Below are 17,842 nucleotides of genomic sequence, written 5' to 3' on the forward strand. Positions count from 1 at the left end.
AATGGCATTATGGGTGTACCTACAGCACGTGGACTGCAGCAGCTCAAGAAGGCAGCTCACCATCACCTTCTCAAGGGCAGTTAGGGACAGGTAATAAATGCTGGCCCAGCCAGCGATGCCCATATTGCTCGAGTGAATTAAAAGAAAAATCCTGCTGAAATTCAAGGCAATCCGTCTCACTGTTTAAAATCCAATACATTTTCGCATTAACTTACTGGTCAACATGGCTTCAACTTTCAATCATTTACATAGACCACAACAGCATGAATCCCGCTGGTCACAGGCTTTCAATAACAAAGCATCCCTCGACCAGCACCCTCTGCTTCATGCCATTCAAGTCATTCTGGATAAAAACTGCCTACTTTCCTCTGATTCCATGAGTTCATTCTGCTACTATCAGTCTCGTATATAGGATCTTTTCAAAAGCGTTTATATTTGTATGTTCAATAATTGTTATAAATATATAAATCTAAAAGGAAAATTTAACTGGGATGGACATACTGGTCCAAAGACAAAATGGTGAATCTTTACCAAACATGACTGCAATATAGTTTCTCGAGAATAAGTTTCGCTTTGTCAGCAATCATGCTTTCGCAGCAGGATCTCATGCCTAGGACAGTTCAATCTCTGATGAAGGCATCTTTCAGTTGGCCAAACTCTCAAGAATAAGCAATATCCATCAGTACAGTCATTCACCGATTAGTAGCCTCCCTTTCTTTGGACAATGAGGTTGAGCAAATATCCTTCACAAAAAAACATTAGTATAGGATTCAAAATGCATCTTCAAAGCATGCAAAATCTGTCCTGATTGGCTTTTCAGCTTTACATTAAGATGTAACCTGCAATACAGCTTACAGTGCACTTTCTACAACAAATCTCGGAGGTTTACAACTCTTGGATGCTTAGATTTTTAAAAAAATAGTTCCATTAGCATTTCACAGCTTTACTAATGAGAGTGTGGAATAAATTCCAATTCTGTCTCTTCATTTCCACAGTAGAAAGGAATGGAAAATGCACAGCCATATTGACTCACCCAGTAAATCAAAGTTCCAACTGCTGCTTTTTAGTTTCTTTACTTGCTACTTCTTGCAGTGCCTGGCTCTCACACATCTGAAAACACACATTTTCACTGCACCACATGGATACCATGTTTCAAACAATGTGCACTTAATGGCTATCACAGACTGTACACAATTACAGATGTAGAGGTCACAGAATTGTAGCAATGTAGGTACAATTGTAGTAATCTAGGTACAATTGCATTGCCAAAAACTGTAGCTGTTCAAAAATGTAGCTCAAAAGGTAAGCTTGGGATAGGCAATCATATTAACCTTGTCAACAGTTATACATTCCCATGACTAAATAAAAAAAGTTGGAAATAAAAAGATGAAACATCATTTAAATGAAAAGACAAAGCAAAATCTGGTACACAATCCAATTTAGAAAAACTCTCAAGATACTCTCAGGATCAATTAATAGCTACAAACATGTTACTTATAAGGTCAGCATTTCTAAACAATTAAGTTGCTAATGTTGAGATTAAGCAGGGTACAAAGAACGATATTGGTTCAGCCTCTTATACAGGCCTCCAATTTTTCTGTCCACTAAATGGAAGTAAAAATCACCAGTGAAGTACAACCAATAAATTACTATTGCCAGTTAGCAGGTTTTGAGAAGATCTGTAGCTCAGGTTCAGTTTCTGGGTGTAGGTTTGCTCGCTGAGCTGGAAGGTTCATTTTCAGATGTTTCGTCACCATACTAGGTAACATCTTCAGTGAGCCTCTGGACGAAGCACTGCTCATATTTCCTGCTTTCTAATTAAATGTTTAGGTTTCCTTGGGTTGGTGATGTCATTTCCTGTGGCGATGTCATTTCCTGTTCTTTTTCTCAGGAAGTGGTAAATCGGGTCCAAGTCAATGTGCTTGTTGATAGAGTTCCGGTTGGAATGCCATGCTTCTAGGAATTCTCGTGCTTCTCTGTTTGGCTTGTCCTAGGATGGATACTGTTGCTAATTTTACACTCAAAGTCAAAATTAAAAATTTATAATTCATACAAGATATTTTATTAGTATAAATTTATGCTATACTGCTTCTCTATAGCTTGCCTCTGCTACCAGCCAAAAACACAAATCGAGTGACAGATAGGAACTGGCATCTGATTATGTTGTAAATTGCCTCATTCTATATTTTATTCTGACACAAAAGATAGGTTTTATCATGGGACAAAACTTGTAAGATCAGTGTAGATCAGGGATGATCTCACAAATCATGCAGTTTTCAATTCTCTTTATTACTACAGTTCTAACATATGCAACATACTCATGAATCTTCACACCTTGCACTGAAAATGTAACGTCAACATTCACTCTCACTGCATGGTATGAACTAGAATCACTGATAGTGTGTAAGCAGGTCAGTCAGCCCATCTAGTCCACACCGACTCTCTGAAGAGTATCCCACCCAAACCATCCCCCCAAACCATCCCTGTAACCCTGAATTTCCCATGACCAATCCACCTAACCTGCACATCTTCAGCCTGTTGGAAGGAAATTGGATCACATGGAGAAAACCTATGCAGATACTGGGAGAACATGCAAATTCCAAGACTGGAATCACACCCGGTCAAGACCGCAGTGAAGCAGCAGTGCTAAACACTGAGCCACAGTGCTGCATGTGATAGCATGCTGTACAAATCATATTCCAGCCACCACCACCTCTCCTCTTTGCCCTTTCCTTCCTTAACAGCATACCTTTTACCCAGTAGCATTACACATTCCTTCCACCTCTACAACCTCCCCAACAAGTGCCTTATCCTTTCAATCTCTCGTACTTATGTCACACTATTTTCTTTGTACTGGATTTTATTTCTCCCCCTAAATTGGACATACTTTGTAAATAAGAGACACATGATGGAGGATTTTGCAAAAAAAAACTGGATCAAATCCAAGCTTTACAGCATACATATCTGTAACTTCCCCAAGTGATTTGATGCATGGAATACAATATGTACATATTAAAGTAAAACAGACTAATATTGTCTAGAAAAGGCAAGTGAAAATGCTCGCTATCCACTTAACTAATCCTTGTTGCAACTTGGATGCTTGTGTGCAAACATGCTGAATTGTTGCTTTTAGTAAAACTGCAATTAGGTTAATGGTTCAATTATGTTATTTGTGGTATAATCCTTACAGAAATAAAGCAAATCTGATGCAATTACTACACACTAGAAATACATCCCAAATAGTATGCGGTAAAACAAATGGGTTCTTCAATCTTTTGGCCAAATTTGCAGTTTTATCATACTGTAGGGAAATTTAACAGTGAGAAAACAGAATGCTCTAGAGGGTATTTTTCAAATGAACCATTCCAGCATCGGAAAAATCTCACCTGATTTGATAAACTAATTGATTTGTATTGATAGTCTTAGACTGTTGGAACAGGAAAATTTATGGCACTAAATCAAATAGAAAAATTCCAGTTCTCAACTCAGAATGGAAGGTGGGAGGGGTGGTGGGGAGCATGGGGAAGAGAAGCAAGGTAATCAAGGATAGTGGAAGACAACATCTCCTTAATTCTGATGCATACATCTGTACAGTTTTGGATTTTGTTAAAAATTATTAAGAAATACAAAAAAATTAATTCAGATTAAGGAGACACAAACATTGAGGTGATAACCTATATATTTTCTATTTTTACTTTTAAAAATCCAGTAGATTGAGGAAAGTTTCATTTTAAAAAGGTTGAGTTTCCATTTCTCTGCAGTCTGGATTATTAACCTTCCATGAAATGACCACTTTTGCACACAGAAAAGTTGATATTTTATCAGTGTCTGCTTGGTTTATTGGCAGCAACTGGTTCAGAGTTAGGAGACATTAGGTTCAAACTCCATTCTCGGACTGGAGTATGTGGTCTACAGTTGATGTACAAAGCTCTATGTACTGAGGGAGTGCTCAATTTTGCTTTAAGATGCAAAATTAAATAGAGCTCACACTTGCCTACTCACTCGTACTCAAAAAGCTCCATGGCACTATTTTTTTTAAAAAGCAAAGGAGCTCGCTCGCAGCATAGTTGCCACTTTTTTTCCTTAACCAACAAAGACAGAGGCAGGTCGTGTATCTTATTGATATTTGTGAAATCTGACTGGACTTGATTTGCATCTATATTTTCTACAAACTTTAATAACACTTCAAAAAGTAATTCTTTGTCTGTAAAATGTTTTCAAATCCCAAGATGTGAGAGACTACACAATTGCAAGTTTGTTCTTTCGAAAGCAACATCTTTCACTTCATTTTCATAATCACAGCAAGTTCAGTTAACTTATGACCTTCATTGGTGAAAAGCTGCAAGACAACTAAAATAGAATCAGTTACTTTTTTTGATCAAAGTTATTTAAAACTTTACATACCAGTGCAATCCACCAGCCAGCCAAAGAATGCGTACAATGTTACGAAGTAATGCAGATGCATGCTTACAATCTGAAGTTGGCAATGGAAATAAAAAAAACTAGACATGAATATTTGGCAGTCAGACAATTTCTAACCAACCTCCAGTAAATTGCCTCGGGTAGTGAAAAGAACACATAATTACACAAGCCCTTTTAGCAGAGTATCAAATGGAATGACATTATGAATACACTGAAAAGAATGTCATTATAAATAACCATAAATTGAAGGCCCCACACATATCTCTGTTTCCTTTTTGACTTACTGATAAGTTGATTTCCATTCTTTTGGGGCATTTTTATTCCTCAAGGGATGAGGTCAGAGACTGGGCCACATCCCGTCTATACTGCATCTCTCTCGCTTAGTAAGAGCTGCAAGCAGCAATGGTCTCAAGAGGAAACCAACCACATTTTTAAACGCATAAATGTATCATGCTCCATTTCTCATTTCAACATTTACAATCATTTAAAGCCATATACATTATGTCAGCATCAGTTCTTTCCCCATCCCCTAGAATGTCAACACTCATTATGAAATGAAGACATCTAACATACATTCACATTGCACATCCTATTCCATAGTAGTTAACTACCTATTAACATATGTTAAAATGAATAAACATGAATATAAACCTGAAGCAGGAAGCTATATATGGTAAACTATGAAGTATGATTAACATTGAATAAGCACAAGGTTACACCACTTCTCGGATTACTTGGATCTCTACAATTTTTAACATATGAGCACTTTCCACAGCAATGATTTTTTTTTTTTTTGCTTTTCTTTTTCTTGCCAATTGCTTATAATGGAACCAGGTTTCTTCCTGACATAAATTCAGCATTTTTGGCGCACTTGAAAATGTTTTACTTTGGTTTATAAGTTTGTACATTGCATGAGTAAAGTTTTGATTATTTAGTTACCAAACAAAACAATATTTTTATGACAAAAATAGATAAAATATGTCTACTTCCTTTCTCTTAAAAATAGGAAAACTGCCAGTGCCTTAACTTCTGCTGAGCATTTGAGCAAATTAATGACAATGCAACCCAGTATGTGGTTAAGCCAAGAGCTGCAAAGATTTTCCTTGTAATGCTGCAAGACAGCATAGAATAACAATAAACAACATCAATAACAAAGCTCTTTTCAATATATAACTTCCACTAATCTCGGGGAGGAAGGAAACAAGGTCGCATTAATGCAGAAATGATCCTTAAAAGTAATATACAGCATCAACATAGCTTCATCTCAGTATCCAGAAATGAGAATTATAATCAAGAGTCAACATTAAAGGATCACTTATATACAAGTTTTATTTCACACCAAAAACAATATTAGAATAATACAACCTAAATCTGAAGTCAGGTTTGACTAGATGCCAAAGGAGAAAGAAATCTCATTCCACCCACTTTGCACTGGTAATTCAGTTTGCGCCTTAATGCCTGAGCTATACTGCACAAGTTCATCTTTTGGATGTAGCTAAAACAGCTTTATATCAATGATCTGCTTGCTAGTATAAATGCATCCAAGTGAAAATATTCTTGTATAAAACAATCCAATTATCACATGCAGTTATTTCTAAATGGTTCAAATGAAACCTTATAGGAACTAACAAAAAAGAATATTCATTTACTCCAAAAGTATCAATGTACAAGAGAACGTAGATTCATGGTCCTGGTCTAACAGCTGGAGGTTGTTGAAAATCAAAAGAATGCTGGCAAGTGTGAAATTTAACTAGTTTGATAATTTGTGGCTTAATAATTAGTGGGTTATAAAACGTTGGTGAAGCTACAGATGGAATTGCATTTGCAGTTCTGGTCGCCACACTATTGGAAGGATATAATTGCACTGGAGAGGGTGCAGAGGTGAATCACTAGAATGTTGTATGGGATGGAAAGTCTTGGTTATGAAGAGAGGCTGGGTTTGTTTTCATTGGAGCAGAGGAGCTGAGGAGGGATCTAATTGAGTTACACAAAATTACAAGTGGCATAAACAAGATAGACAGCGAGAATCTTTCCCCCTTAGCAAACATGTCTAGGGCCAGAGGGCATAAATTTAAGGTGAGAAGTAAGTGACTTAGGGGAGATCTATGATTTTTCTTCCACCCAGAGGGTGGAAGAAGTGCCTCAGAAGGGGTTGGAGGCAGATCCTCTTGCAGTATTTCACAGCATTTGGATGTGCAGTTAAAATGCTCAGTGCATAGTAAGCTTTGCAGGAAGGGCAAATAAATGGGATTACAGGAGTTTGGTGTTTGATGGTTGGCATAGACATGGTGGGCCAAAGAGCTTTTTTCTATGCTGCATGACTCTTATACCAGAAAACTCATTGGAAGCCACTGTCTATATAAGAGAGACTAACTGGTTTAATGATGTCATACAGGAAGAGAGTTTTCTGCTGGTTTTCCAGTCTAGTCCGATTGCTTGACCATTGCTCTCTCTGAAATGCCTCAGAGCAATTAGGACAATTAGGAATGGGTAATAAATGTACCCTTGCCAGAATGACAAATCCAAAGAATAAATAATGAAAAGCTATCCATGGTGTAAAATCTGATTGAATGTATTAAGCATAGAACACAAGACTGGCGTATAGCTTTCAAAGCTCAAACATTAATACTTGAAATTCTTGAACAACTATAAACACTGCCTGTGCTGTAACAGCGCATGATTACTTTACTGATCCTTATTCAAAAGTTCAAAGTTTAACAAGACCAAGTCTTTTAGTTCTTAATTAACAGTGCTAGTCAGTCTGAGTAAATATAATGTTTCCCTGGGTATTTCCCACCGTACATCATCCAGGTGCTGAAATACAATTAAAGCAATATAATGTCAGCTACAGATTTACTCTATCAATCCCACATTCCAACAACAAACATTTAAGAAAATACATTGGCATTTTGGTCTTCCAGTTCTCTTTTCCTTCTTCCACCTTTACTTTCATAACTTTAGTTTTACTATGTTCCTACAATTTCACTTGATGCATTCAAAATATTTTGCTTTACATTATACAAAAATATCTTGAATGCTTTTGTTAGTCATTGTCATCATTCTCTGGAAATCTCATCAGTCACACAGAAGGTGAAACAAGACTTCCAAAAACTATGTTCTGGATACAGATAAACAGGATACAATTGGGGGCTCTTGTGCTGAAGTGATAGTATCTGGGAAAGGTGGTTCAGATTCAAACTCACAAACCATACAGGTATGCTATAATATGTCCAAAACATTTGTTTTTAAAAACAAACTGATGCAAAAGCCATTATTCTTTGAATTAAAACCAATAATCTGTAAATTTTTATTGTCTAAATGTGGGAGGGTAGTGGTTTAGATCTGTTGGCTGGACTGTTAGTTTGTAAAGCAGAACAACAACAGCATCAGATAAATCCAATAGTGGCTGAAATTAGCATCAAGGGCTATCCTTCTTAATATATCCCCTCACAGGTGTGGTGACTCTCAGGTTGAACCACTATTGGTCATTTCTCTCTAAAAAGTGAGCAGCCCTATGGTCTGGTAGCAACTTTACCTTTAACTATCTGAACCAGACAGGAGAATCTGCCAGTGGAACACTAGGTCATTGATAAAGTTTGTAAATAACAACACATTTGAAATTGCACTATTCTTTGTCAACTGAGCGTTAGTTCAGAATCCAAGTTTATGTCTGACAGAAAATACATTCCGGCGAAAGTGAGGACTGCAGATGCTGGAGATCAGAGTCAAGATTAGAGTGGTGCTGGAAAAGCACAGCAGGTCAGGCAGCATCCGAGGAGCACGAAAATCAACATTTTGGGCAGGAGCCCTTCATCAGGAAATACATTCCGCCTATCAATGGCACTGAGAATCAACAGTAACTGCATCTAGCAGTTAGATGAATTTTCTTTTTATTATTCGGCCTTCATTATCATTGTTCCAGACAATGAGCCAAGTAAAGGCAAATGTTTGAGTGGAAGGACACAAGGGCCACGTAGAAGGGATCTGTGCCATGTAAACAGTGAAAAATCCAGCATGAATCTAAAAAGGTAACAATAACAATATTATGAATCTTTCCGATATGCTAAAGGTATAAAAATAAAGCTGATACAGTATCGCATCCATCCACTCACATTGTTAAGTGTTCAATGAACAGCATCTCAGCAAAGTAGATTCAGAAAAACATTCCAATTACACAGCTGAAAACATGAATCAGTCAGATTTCAAGAAATATTGGTAGGTGAATTTGTAATCACATCTAAATGAAATCTAGGAATCTGACTTCAATTCATTCATGTTGATTCAAGTGAGATAACCAATCTTTTGAAAGTTTTATTTTTAATTAAACATTTGAAGGTCTTGCCAAAAAATGATTGCAGTTAAAGCAATGTGATTATTAAAAGTATTTTGTTTTGTTAGCTTCTATCTTGAATTCCATAAATACATCTTTCACAATTTGAACAACTTCTACCTGTAACTGAGTAAAACATGCAGGCATTTCTCAATTAGAATCAAACCACATAAGGAACAGGAGTGGTCATTCAGGAATATGACCCAAAATGTATCTGAAGAGATAATTATAAAATGAAAAACTGGAAGAACTGTGGATGCTGGAATTCAGGAACAAAAACAGAAATTGCAAGTCCAGCAGCAGAGTGAATATTTTGTGTCCAGCGACTGTTCTTCAGAATATTTATGACTTTAAAAGCTAGAGATAACTATAGCATCATAAAAAGGAGTTTCAAAGAACAGGGAGATAATAATTGAAGGATTTGTCACAGATGGCAAAATGAAGTGAAGGGGGGAACAAGTGCAGAACGTAGGCTCAGTTGTGGGGTTAAAAGGAAGTTGTAGCATTTACAATCTTAAGTAGTGCAGCAGGGTCAATGGGTCATATTATCTACCAGTGACCCTACTTTTTACATTCTTACAGCAGAAAGGGAGGTGGAATTGATAAGGATAGTGAGGACTGCAGATACTGGAAAGTCAGAGTCAATAAAGTATGGCGCTGGAAAAAGCATCCGAGGAGCAGGAGAGTCGACGTTTTGGGCATAGGCCATCCATCAGTACCATAAAAGGTCCTTCAGGAACTGATGGGGGATTATTTTGGAACAACTATAATGGAGCATCGGCAGCAAGGATTAGAACAGAAGGCAAACAGAATGCTGAGAGGGGTAGAGTCCCAACTAGAAAGTTTTGGATTAACTGGATTAATGCAAGGTGGAGCTCAGGAGGCCAGTGTGAAGAAGAGTTGAAAAAAAAGTCAAGAACTGACAAAAAGCATGGGTTAGAATATCAATGGGAATGAGGTGAGGTAGGCCTAGAGGCATATAACACTTGCAGTCTGGTAATCAACACAATGTGAAGTTTGAAGCTTAGGTCAGGGTTAGACCTGAACAAGTTGTTCAATTTCTACCGTATTCCCTACATTCAGCATTCAATACTTCTAACAGTGATACAGTGCAGTTGTTCACCAAGGCTTCTTCAAAAAGACCAAAACAAAACCCATAATTTCTACCATCTAGAAAAGATAAGGAAAGCAGGTTCAGGAAAACACCACAACTGTCATGTTCCTCTCCAGGTGATATGCCAACCTAATTTGCAACCATGTTGCAGTTCCTTTATTATTGTGAAGTCAAAATTCTGGAACTCAGTACCTAATAGCACTGTGGGAACACCTTCAGCACACAAACCACAACTGTTTAAGGCAGTGACTCACCACTGGTGTCAAAAGCAATTAGCGATGGACAATTAATGCTAGCCTTGATGACAATTTTCACATATGATGAATAAATGATGAAAGAAAAGCCAGGATGGCAGCTCCAGATAGTTCCTGCTGACAGGCCGAAAGGATATTGTTGACACTACCAATGATCACGTGCAAGAAATTCTGATGTTTCTCCAATTTGATATGAGTCTAGTCATTGTGGAATCGGGTACAACAGTGGTTAGATGAAACTAACTTTCATTCATCATATGTATTTCATAATAAAAGTAGAAGGATGAAAAGCCTATGATCAGTTTATACTTGATCACAGCAAAGTGAGAAAAGGAGTCATCAACAATGCTGTCAACCAGAACATACAAAACAACAGCCTCCTTCCTAACTCTCAGCTTGTGTTCGGGTCAGGACCGTTCAGTTCCTGACAACATTACAGCCTTGCATGAAATCAAAACCTCTCCACCATCTACAAGGTGCAAATCAGGGGTGGGATAAAACAATTCCCTCTTGGATACTTGGCATAAGTGATCAGGGTCATTGTTTACAGAAATGACAGGGTCATTGTTTACAGGATAACAGAAGACTAGCCATTTGCGCCTACAGATATAATCATGATAAAGGAGCTGAACTTCGAGATGTACTTCACAGATGTTAACCTCCTGGAAAACAGGCATAAAGGAGTATTAATGAGATAGTAGCTCATGTCACCCACCATCCTAATTCAAGAACCATTACTTAATCTTCATTCCATGACTCATCTTTTTTAAACTGTAGTTTAGCCTCAACTCATTGGGACTGAAGTAAGAGCATAGTCAAAACCATGAGTTCAAATCACAACATCACACCTTATCTTTTGAATCAGACTTTAAAATAAGACCCTGTCTGTTTCTTCCAGAGGACATAACATATCCATGCCATGATTCTCAAATCAGCCAGGGCGCAGGCTGATTTTTCTCTCTCAACTGACACCAGTGAAAAGCATGTTGTCTCATTGTTGTTTTGGGGTCATATTAGCTGCTTTTTCCTACTTTCAAGCATCAATATTTTAAAATTTGCCTGCATCCTGCAACATCCCCAAAACATAAAAGACAATATAACAATCCAAGTTTTTCTTTAGAGTTAGCTCAACTCTGCATTCTAAGCCTTGTCCCTTCACCTAGACTTCTCAATGTTTTCTTTTAACCCACAGAGCGATGATTTTGCATCTGCTTCATTTAAAGAAAACTATTGCTTTAACTGTTATTATATTTGCTGCATTACCACAAAAAAGATTGCACAGACTGGTTTGCCTGAGGACCAGAATGATTAGTAATTTTTTTTAATGAAAATGAAGAAGAGGCTGAGAAAGTTAGCAATGAAATAAAGTGAATATGACTGGGCAGACGAAGGATGGACAGATGGAGTTAAAAGTCAGGAAAGACACATAAACAGTGGGCACACAATGAAGTCAAGACTGCATGGAATAAAGGGAGCTAAGGAGTGGGTTTAAATCACAGTTACTGAGAAGTCACAGCACAGACAGTGTAAAAAAGATGACAAGATGTTCCCTTAGGAAAATCACATGGGAGAAGGAGAAAAGAGGAGCCAAGATGTCACTTGGCAACAAGAGTTGTGCAACCAACTAGATGGAACGGATAATGCAAGAAACAAGTTTCTGCTAGTGCTATGATTTGACTCAACCTCACAGATCCTTGCCCATAAGTGAGCTCATGGAGACAGCAGGAGATCATGCCAGGAACACCACCAGGTACATTTTAAAAATGAGGTGTCAATCTGGTGAAGCTAGAACACAGGACTACTGCATGTTAAACAGCAGGATTGCAATTGACAGCGCTAAGCTCTCACACAATCAATGGATCATTTCTGTAGTTTTGCTATATCCAGTCATGAATGGGTGCCGGATTATTAACTTCCTGGATGATTATCAATGATAGGACATCCCAGCATATAAGTGCAACAGAAAAGGTTGAAGTATTTGCACACATGCACAATGTGTACCTCCTATAAGAGGCACTGCAGTAACTCGCCAAGATAGCATCTCCCAAACCCTACCATCTTGGAGGACAAAGGCAGCATATGCATACAAATGCCATCATCTGAAAGTTCTCCTCCAAGCATTTACATCATCCTGATTTGGAAATAGAACACTGCATTGTTACAGTTGCTGGGTCAAAACCCAGGATCTCTCAACCTATCATTAGTATTTGTGGGCGGCACGGTGGCACAGTGGTTAGCACTGCTGCCTCACAGCGCCAGAGACCCGGGTTCAATTCCCGCCTCAGGCAACTCTCTGTGTGGAGTTTGCACATTCTCCCCGTGTCTGCGTGGGTTTCCTCCGGGTGCTCCGGTTTCCTCCCACACTCCAAAGATGTGCAGGTCAGGTGAATTGGCCATGCTAAATTGCCCGTAGTGTTAGGTAAGGGGTAGATGTAGGGGTATGGGTGGGTTGCGCTTTGGCGGGGCGGTGTGGACTTGTTGGGCCGAAGGGCCTGTTTCCACACTGTAAGTAATCTAATCTAATCTAGTATGAGTGTGTCTTTGCACTCCCACAAATGAACTGCAACAGCTCAGCCAATTCTCAACACCTATATGGGAGATGAACATGAAATGTTGTATAGCCAGCAATGCCGACATCCCATTTTTGAATTTAAAAAATCATAACCTCAAGTGATATAAAGCACTTAGGCTTTTTATCTTCTGTAAGGTTTATCAATCATTATGAGATTTGATTCATGAAGTCCTAACAATTTAAGAGAATATAGCAGCACAAGAACTCCCTAACATCATTTGCAGGCATTGGTAAAGAACAAAAAAAAGATGGTAGAGTGAGACAAAAAGAAAACAGCATCATTGTAAAATTAGCTACATTCATCATCTACCTCAATCATGTAAAAGCACAGTGAACAGATCCATTTTACTATCACATTAGAAACATGGGACTTTTTCAGAACCTGGGGCTTATTCAATCTATATAATCTCAGTCCTGCTATTTGGGCAAAACGAACAATAACAACTTGAATTTATATCACACCTTCCCATAATAAACTGTACCGAGGGGCTTCATGGGGCCTTAGAACTCAAAGTATAAAATTTAGTCACAAAAGGAGACACTGGAGCAGATGGTAAAAAGCGTGGTCAACAAGGTAGGTTTTAGGAAGCATTTTAAAAGAAGGGAATAATGATAGAAAGGCAGTAGAGCCTAGAGAAGGTGTTGCAGAATGTTTGACTCTGTAACTGAGGACATGGACATCAAGAATGTGGCAATAAAGAACAGGGTCACTCAAGTGTCTAATATCCAATAGAGCACAGATATCTTGAAGCATTTTACTACTCCAGAAGAGTACAAAGCTTTAGAAGAGGGGCGGAGTCATGGAGGTATTTGAAACCAAAAGCGTTGCTTAAGCAGGAGCCAACGTAGTTCAACAAACACAGCAATGTGAATGAACAGGATTTATTGAGAGCTTTGGATTACCTCAGGTTTACATAGGATAGAATGTGGAAGAATGGCCAGAAATGTGACAGTCTATAGGGAACAAATAATAAAAATAAAACAAAAAGAAAGACGCAAGAGAATATTGTGTAAATTTACAATGTCAATCATACGCTGATGAAATATCACTATTCAGGTTAACTGATTGCTTGAAGATTGTCAACTACACAGACTATGTGCCAAAGCTTTTCTCACATCCTGCACTCCAGACTTTTCTCAGTCTGCCAAAATATTAATTGATTCAAAAGCAGATACTCTACAAGTGCTAGTGTAAAAGGTAAAAGCAATTTGCTTTGATATCTGAATTTAAAAAGGCAAAGATTTTGAATTAAATTACATATCCGACAGGTAATTTCCAACAATGTTACAAGTCAACTTTGTAACAATCAGACGATTGACCGAAACTTATTTTTATAAATAATAAAAAATTCTTTAATAACATTTACATTGAAATGAGGCAATGCATTTCCCAGGCTTTTTATTGAGCTATCATAACATATTATAAGATTCCAACCATTCTCTTGAGGCAAGCACTTGTTCAATGATTATGAAAAACGGTCCCACTTATCAGCCAAAAAGCACAACAGAATATTTCTTCCCCATTTGTGAGATTTCATCAAACTAAAAAAACAAACGCAAAATAACAAATAACCAAAGCAGAATTTTAAATTACAGTGTTCATAGCGTCTTGAGGAGAAGTCTTATATATCAAGTAAATAAATACACACACATTATTGTCACTTGGTCTCATTAGTTGGGAAACTAGTTTTTTTGTTAGTGACGGGCAATCTCCACAATTGTCTGTCCAAAAATAATTATTTCCTGCAGTCTCTGTTCTTATGTCTCATAATAATTCAACCAAATACACGATAATGCAACAGAATTATTTTAATTTAAAAATAGTTAAATACATGGTAAATATTTAGACATGATAAAGCAATTTAGTGAGATAAAACAAGCCATTTATATCCTTGCTTTCACAGATGATGTTCTGAATCCTAAGTAACAAATTAAATTTGTTAGATCTCACAAACTATCCAAAATTAAGATTTTGCTTTTTTATTACAAAAATGAAAAACTTAAACTACAGAAGAGATTAGCAGTTGTCGACTATAAAACTAGGTTTATTCATACTTGCATGAAACATACTGATTGATTTCAAACCATTGAATTTGACAGAATATATCCTAACGATTGTAACCATCAACAAAACCAGTTGAAGGTAAAAATGTACAATTTAGAAATAAAAATTGCATTTTTCTCACCTTTTAAAATATAACTTTCTTCTGTTTTAAACAAGTATTGAATATAATCACATTCAGTCCAACAAGAAACAAGTAGCCAGTTAAAGTCCACAATCATTTTATTTACTTGGCGTCTCTATTTAATGAGTAACAACTATTAATAACTATAAGACATTCTTAGGTTTTTGAAGAAGTCATCAGAATCTGTACCAATACCTTAATGCAACATATTTTAAGCAGGGTACAACTAGACTAACCTATAAGGACCACAGAACCTAATGTGTGCAAGTTAGCAAAACTGCTTGTGTTTTTTTTTAAAAACTGTGTCCCCCACTATTTAATTTTAAAATATTATAAGCCAAAATAGGTCCAAAGAAAAAAAGATTCTGCTATATCATACTGCACACCTATGTGAAATCAACGTTTAAAACTAAAATATAGCACATGATACAAACTAATAAATAAACATTTGATTTTAAAATTGTTAAACATTATAGAATATCTCCACATGTATTTCTTCATGAAAGCACCTTAAGATCCAATATAGTACTTTGCTTTTTATGTCAGCCAAATATGTGACACATAACAAAATGATGAAAAATCCATTGTCTAAGTTGTTTGTAACAAACTATTTTTGCACTATTTCTTTTTCTATGAAGCCAATTAATCAATTTCTAAGTTTAACAGAGATCAGTAGAGGGAATTAAAGTGTTTGCTTTCCACTCTCCTGTTATTTCCTAGTGCTCCAAATAACAGTTTGAGGATTAGACACCATTAGAGATGTGACATACGCTACTCACAAGACCAAAGAAACAACAGGACAAATGAAAGTCATAAATTATTTGGGATTACAGAGCCAACAACGGGCTCAGAGTATGTCCAAATAGGCTAAACAAACTTGTCCATAGGGAATCATTGGTGGCAAGGCCAGAATTGTCCATTTTATCAGCCCAAGTTTCTAAACTGGACAGGTACTGGAGGAGAGGGGGATGGTAGGTTTGGGAAAATGACTAGTTTCAGGAAGTCTATTTTTATTTAAAGTCCATGATTGTAACCTGTTAATTTAAGAAGTTAGAAAGAAGCTGACAGTCAATATCTCTGAACGCAAAAAGGTTTGAGCAAATTTCGGGGTAAATCTGAGGCTTCACAGGCAAGTGTACCGCTGATTCTAGCCACCGCTAACTGTTTTATCACTATCCAAGTAAAAACTTTCGTCTGCAACAACACAGCGAGCAACCAGTAACTATTATGTAGACGGCCTTGAAGTACTTACATCACTTTTTCTGAATTTGGCTTTTAAGCTTTTCATTTTCACCCAAAAGTTCCTGCTGTGTGCCAAACTTCAACAGAGCCTAGAAAAATACACAGCATAATATTACTCTCTTACAACCTTGAGCGAAAAAAGAAAACGTGTTTCAAACTACGCGAAATTTAGGACGGTCCTCCTATTGTTGCCTTTGACCCATGAACATTTTCCTTTGCGCTGATGCCAAATAATAACTTGCCGGCTGCCTGTCCTTTACCGATGTTCGGCGCGCACTGACTCGTTTATGCACCAAGTGAGATCAGAAGTCGCCAAAACTTTACGTTACGTTAATTGCAGTCAGGCAATCAGAAATATCTGAAAAGGGTTGAAGTTTAAGAAGCACACGGCGAGGCGTTAACAGATGAATTGATAAAGGTAGTTCCTTGCAAGAATCGCAGCCAAATGAACTTAGTCTCTCAACTGCCTGTTCGAAGCCGTTGAATCATATGGTCCAACCTCACCTTAAGTGGTTACAACTTTCATTTAGAAACTTTTAACAGCTCGATCGCGTCTGAGGCAGTTTCTGGGAAGATGTGCCCGAATTGAATCAATCACTGCCTCGCTGCTCCCTGGCAGCGCTGCTTTTCTTTCCACACGGGCATTCCTTCCCCCATTCATTCGTTATTCAACCAATTTCCACTACCCCCACCGTCCTCACACACAATACTTACCTCTCCTCCTCCTCCTCCTCCTCAGATGTCCAGCCCCTCACTCACCCACACACCGCTGGAGAGTGACAGTCCCCAAGGGAGAAAATGAATTGAATTGAATGGGACTGAATGCGGGAGAAACTTTCACTGTTACAAACAATAACCCCATTCATTCGCTCATCTGCTCTACTCACAAATCGAGTGGAGGCGATGGTGGGGGAAATCGCATCAAAATTATTGCATTAATTTTTTTAAAAATGACAGAAAGTTTGGGTGGTGTCCTTATCTGCAGTCCGCCGAGAAAAGTAAACTCACCCCATGGCAGCGTGCGGGTTTGCAGGATAGCGGGGCTGCCTGGCTCAGTGTTAAAGTTGCAGACGGGGCTGGAGTTCAGCGGAGCTGGGGCTGCCGCGCGGCCGAAAGCACAGCCACTGCGCGTGCCATTGTTCCCCCGTCCCTCCTCCCAACGCGTGTCCGCGTCACCCATCATTCAACGTGCACGCAACACGGGTGTGAGGAAGGGCACGCGCCGGGGACGCGCACGCTCTGGCGCAATTGGGGCGCCCCTGCTAGGGACGCGCGCGCACGCACATAAAGGGCCCGCCCGCTCATCAGCGGTATACCGCTGATTGGTGGTTTAACGTGAGAGTGATCGTGCCTGAGGCAAGGAGGGAGGTTGAGAAGAATATTTCTTGATTACCTCAGTTTGTGTGGGAATGGAAACAGTGCTGCTAGTTTTTACCATAAACCAGCAGTCCAGTCAACTGAGCTAAAACCAATCTACTTCATAATATCATTACAGGCATTCAACAAAGTATCTCAGAAAATACTCAGTGATAAGATGGTACGTTGTATTTCAGACCATATATTGGCTTGGATAGAGGATCAGCCAATGGCATCAAACAGTGCGTGGGGGTAAGGGGTTCTTTTTCAGCTTGGTGACCTGTAACTGGTTGGGTTCCACAGGGACCAGTGCTGGGAGCACAACTGTTTACATTATATATTAATGTCTCAGAGGAAGGAAGTGAG

At 38.2% G+C, this 17,842-nt stretch overlaps 1 protein-coding gene across 5 annotated transcripts in view; it reads right to left on the reverse strand.

Moving 5' to 3' along the window:
* Window positions 1–17,271, reverse strand: part of rai14 (retinoic acid induced 14) — a 281,933-nt gene extending 264,662 nt beyond the window's left edge. Inside the window, exons 1-2 of one of the 5 annotated variants that reach the window (XM_072573347.1) lie at window positions 17,129–17,271; window positions 16,131–16,209 (exon numbers count right to left, since the gene is read on the reverse strand). In XM_072573347.1, the coding sequence (XP_072429448.1) occupies window positions 16,131–16,166 (36 nt within the window). In that variant the 5' untranslated portion in view covers window positions 16,167–16,209; window positions 17,129–17,271. Of the gene's footprint in view, window positions 1–4,404; window positions 4,475–16,130; window positions 16,210–16,624; window positions 16,771–16,834; window positions 17,094–17,128 lie in introns of those variants that run through there. The other 4 variants (XM_072573357.1, XM_072573348.1, XM_072573343.1 and 1 more) reach the window with 4 other exon arrangements.
* Between the last annotated feature and the right edge of the window lie 571 nt (window positions 17,272–17,842).

Source organism: Chiloscyllium punctatum, chromosome 1 (assembly GCF_047496795.1).
Source record: "Chiloscyllium punctatum isolate Juve2018m chromosome 1, sChiPun1.3, whole genome shotgun sequence".
Classification (NCBI taxonomy): Eukaryota; Metazoa; Chordata; class Chondrichthyes; order Orectolobiformes; family Hemiscylliidae; genus Chiloscyllium; species Chiloscyllium punctatum.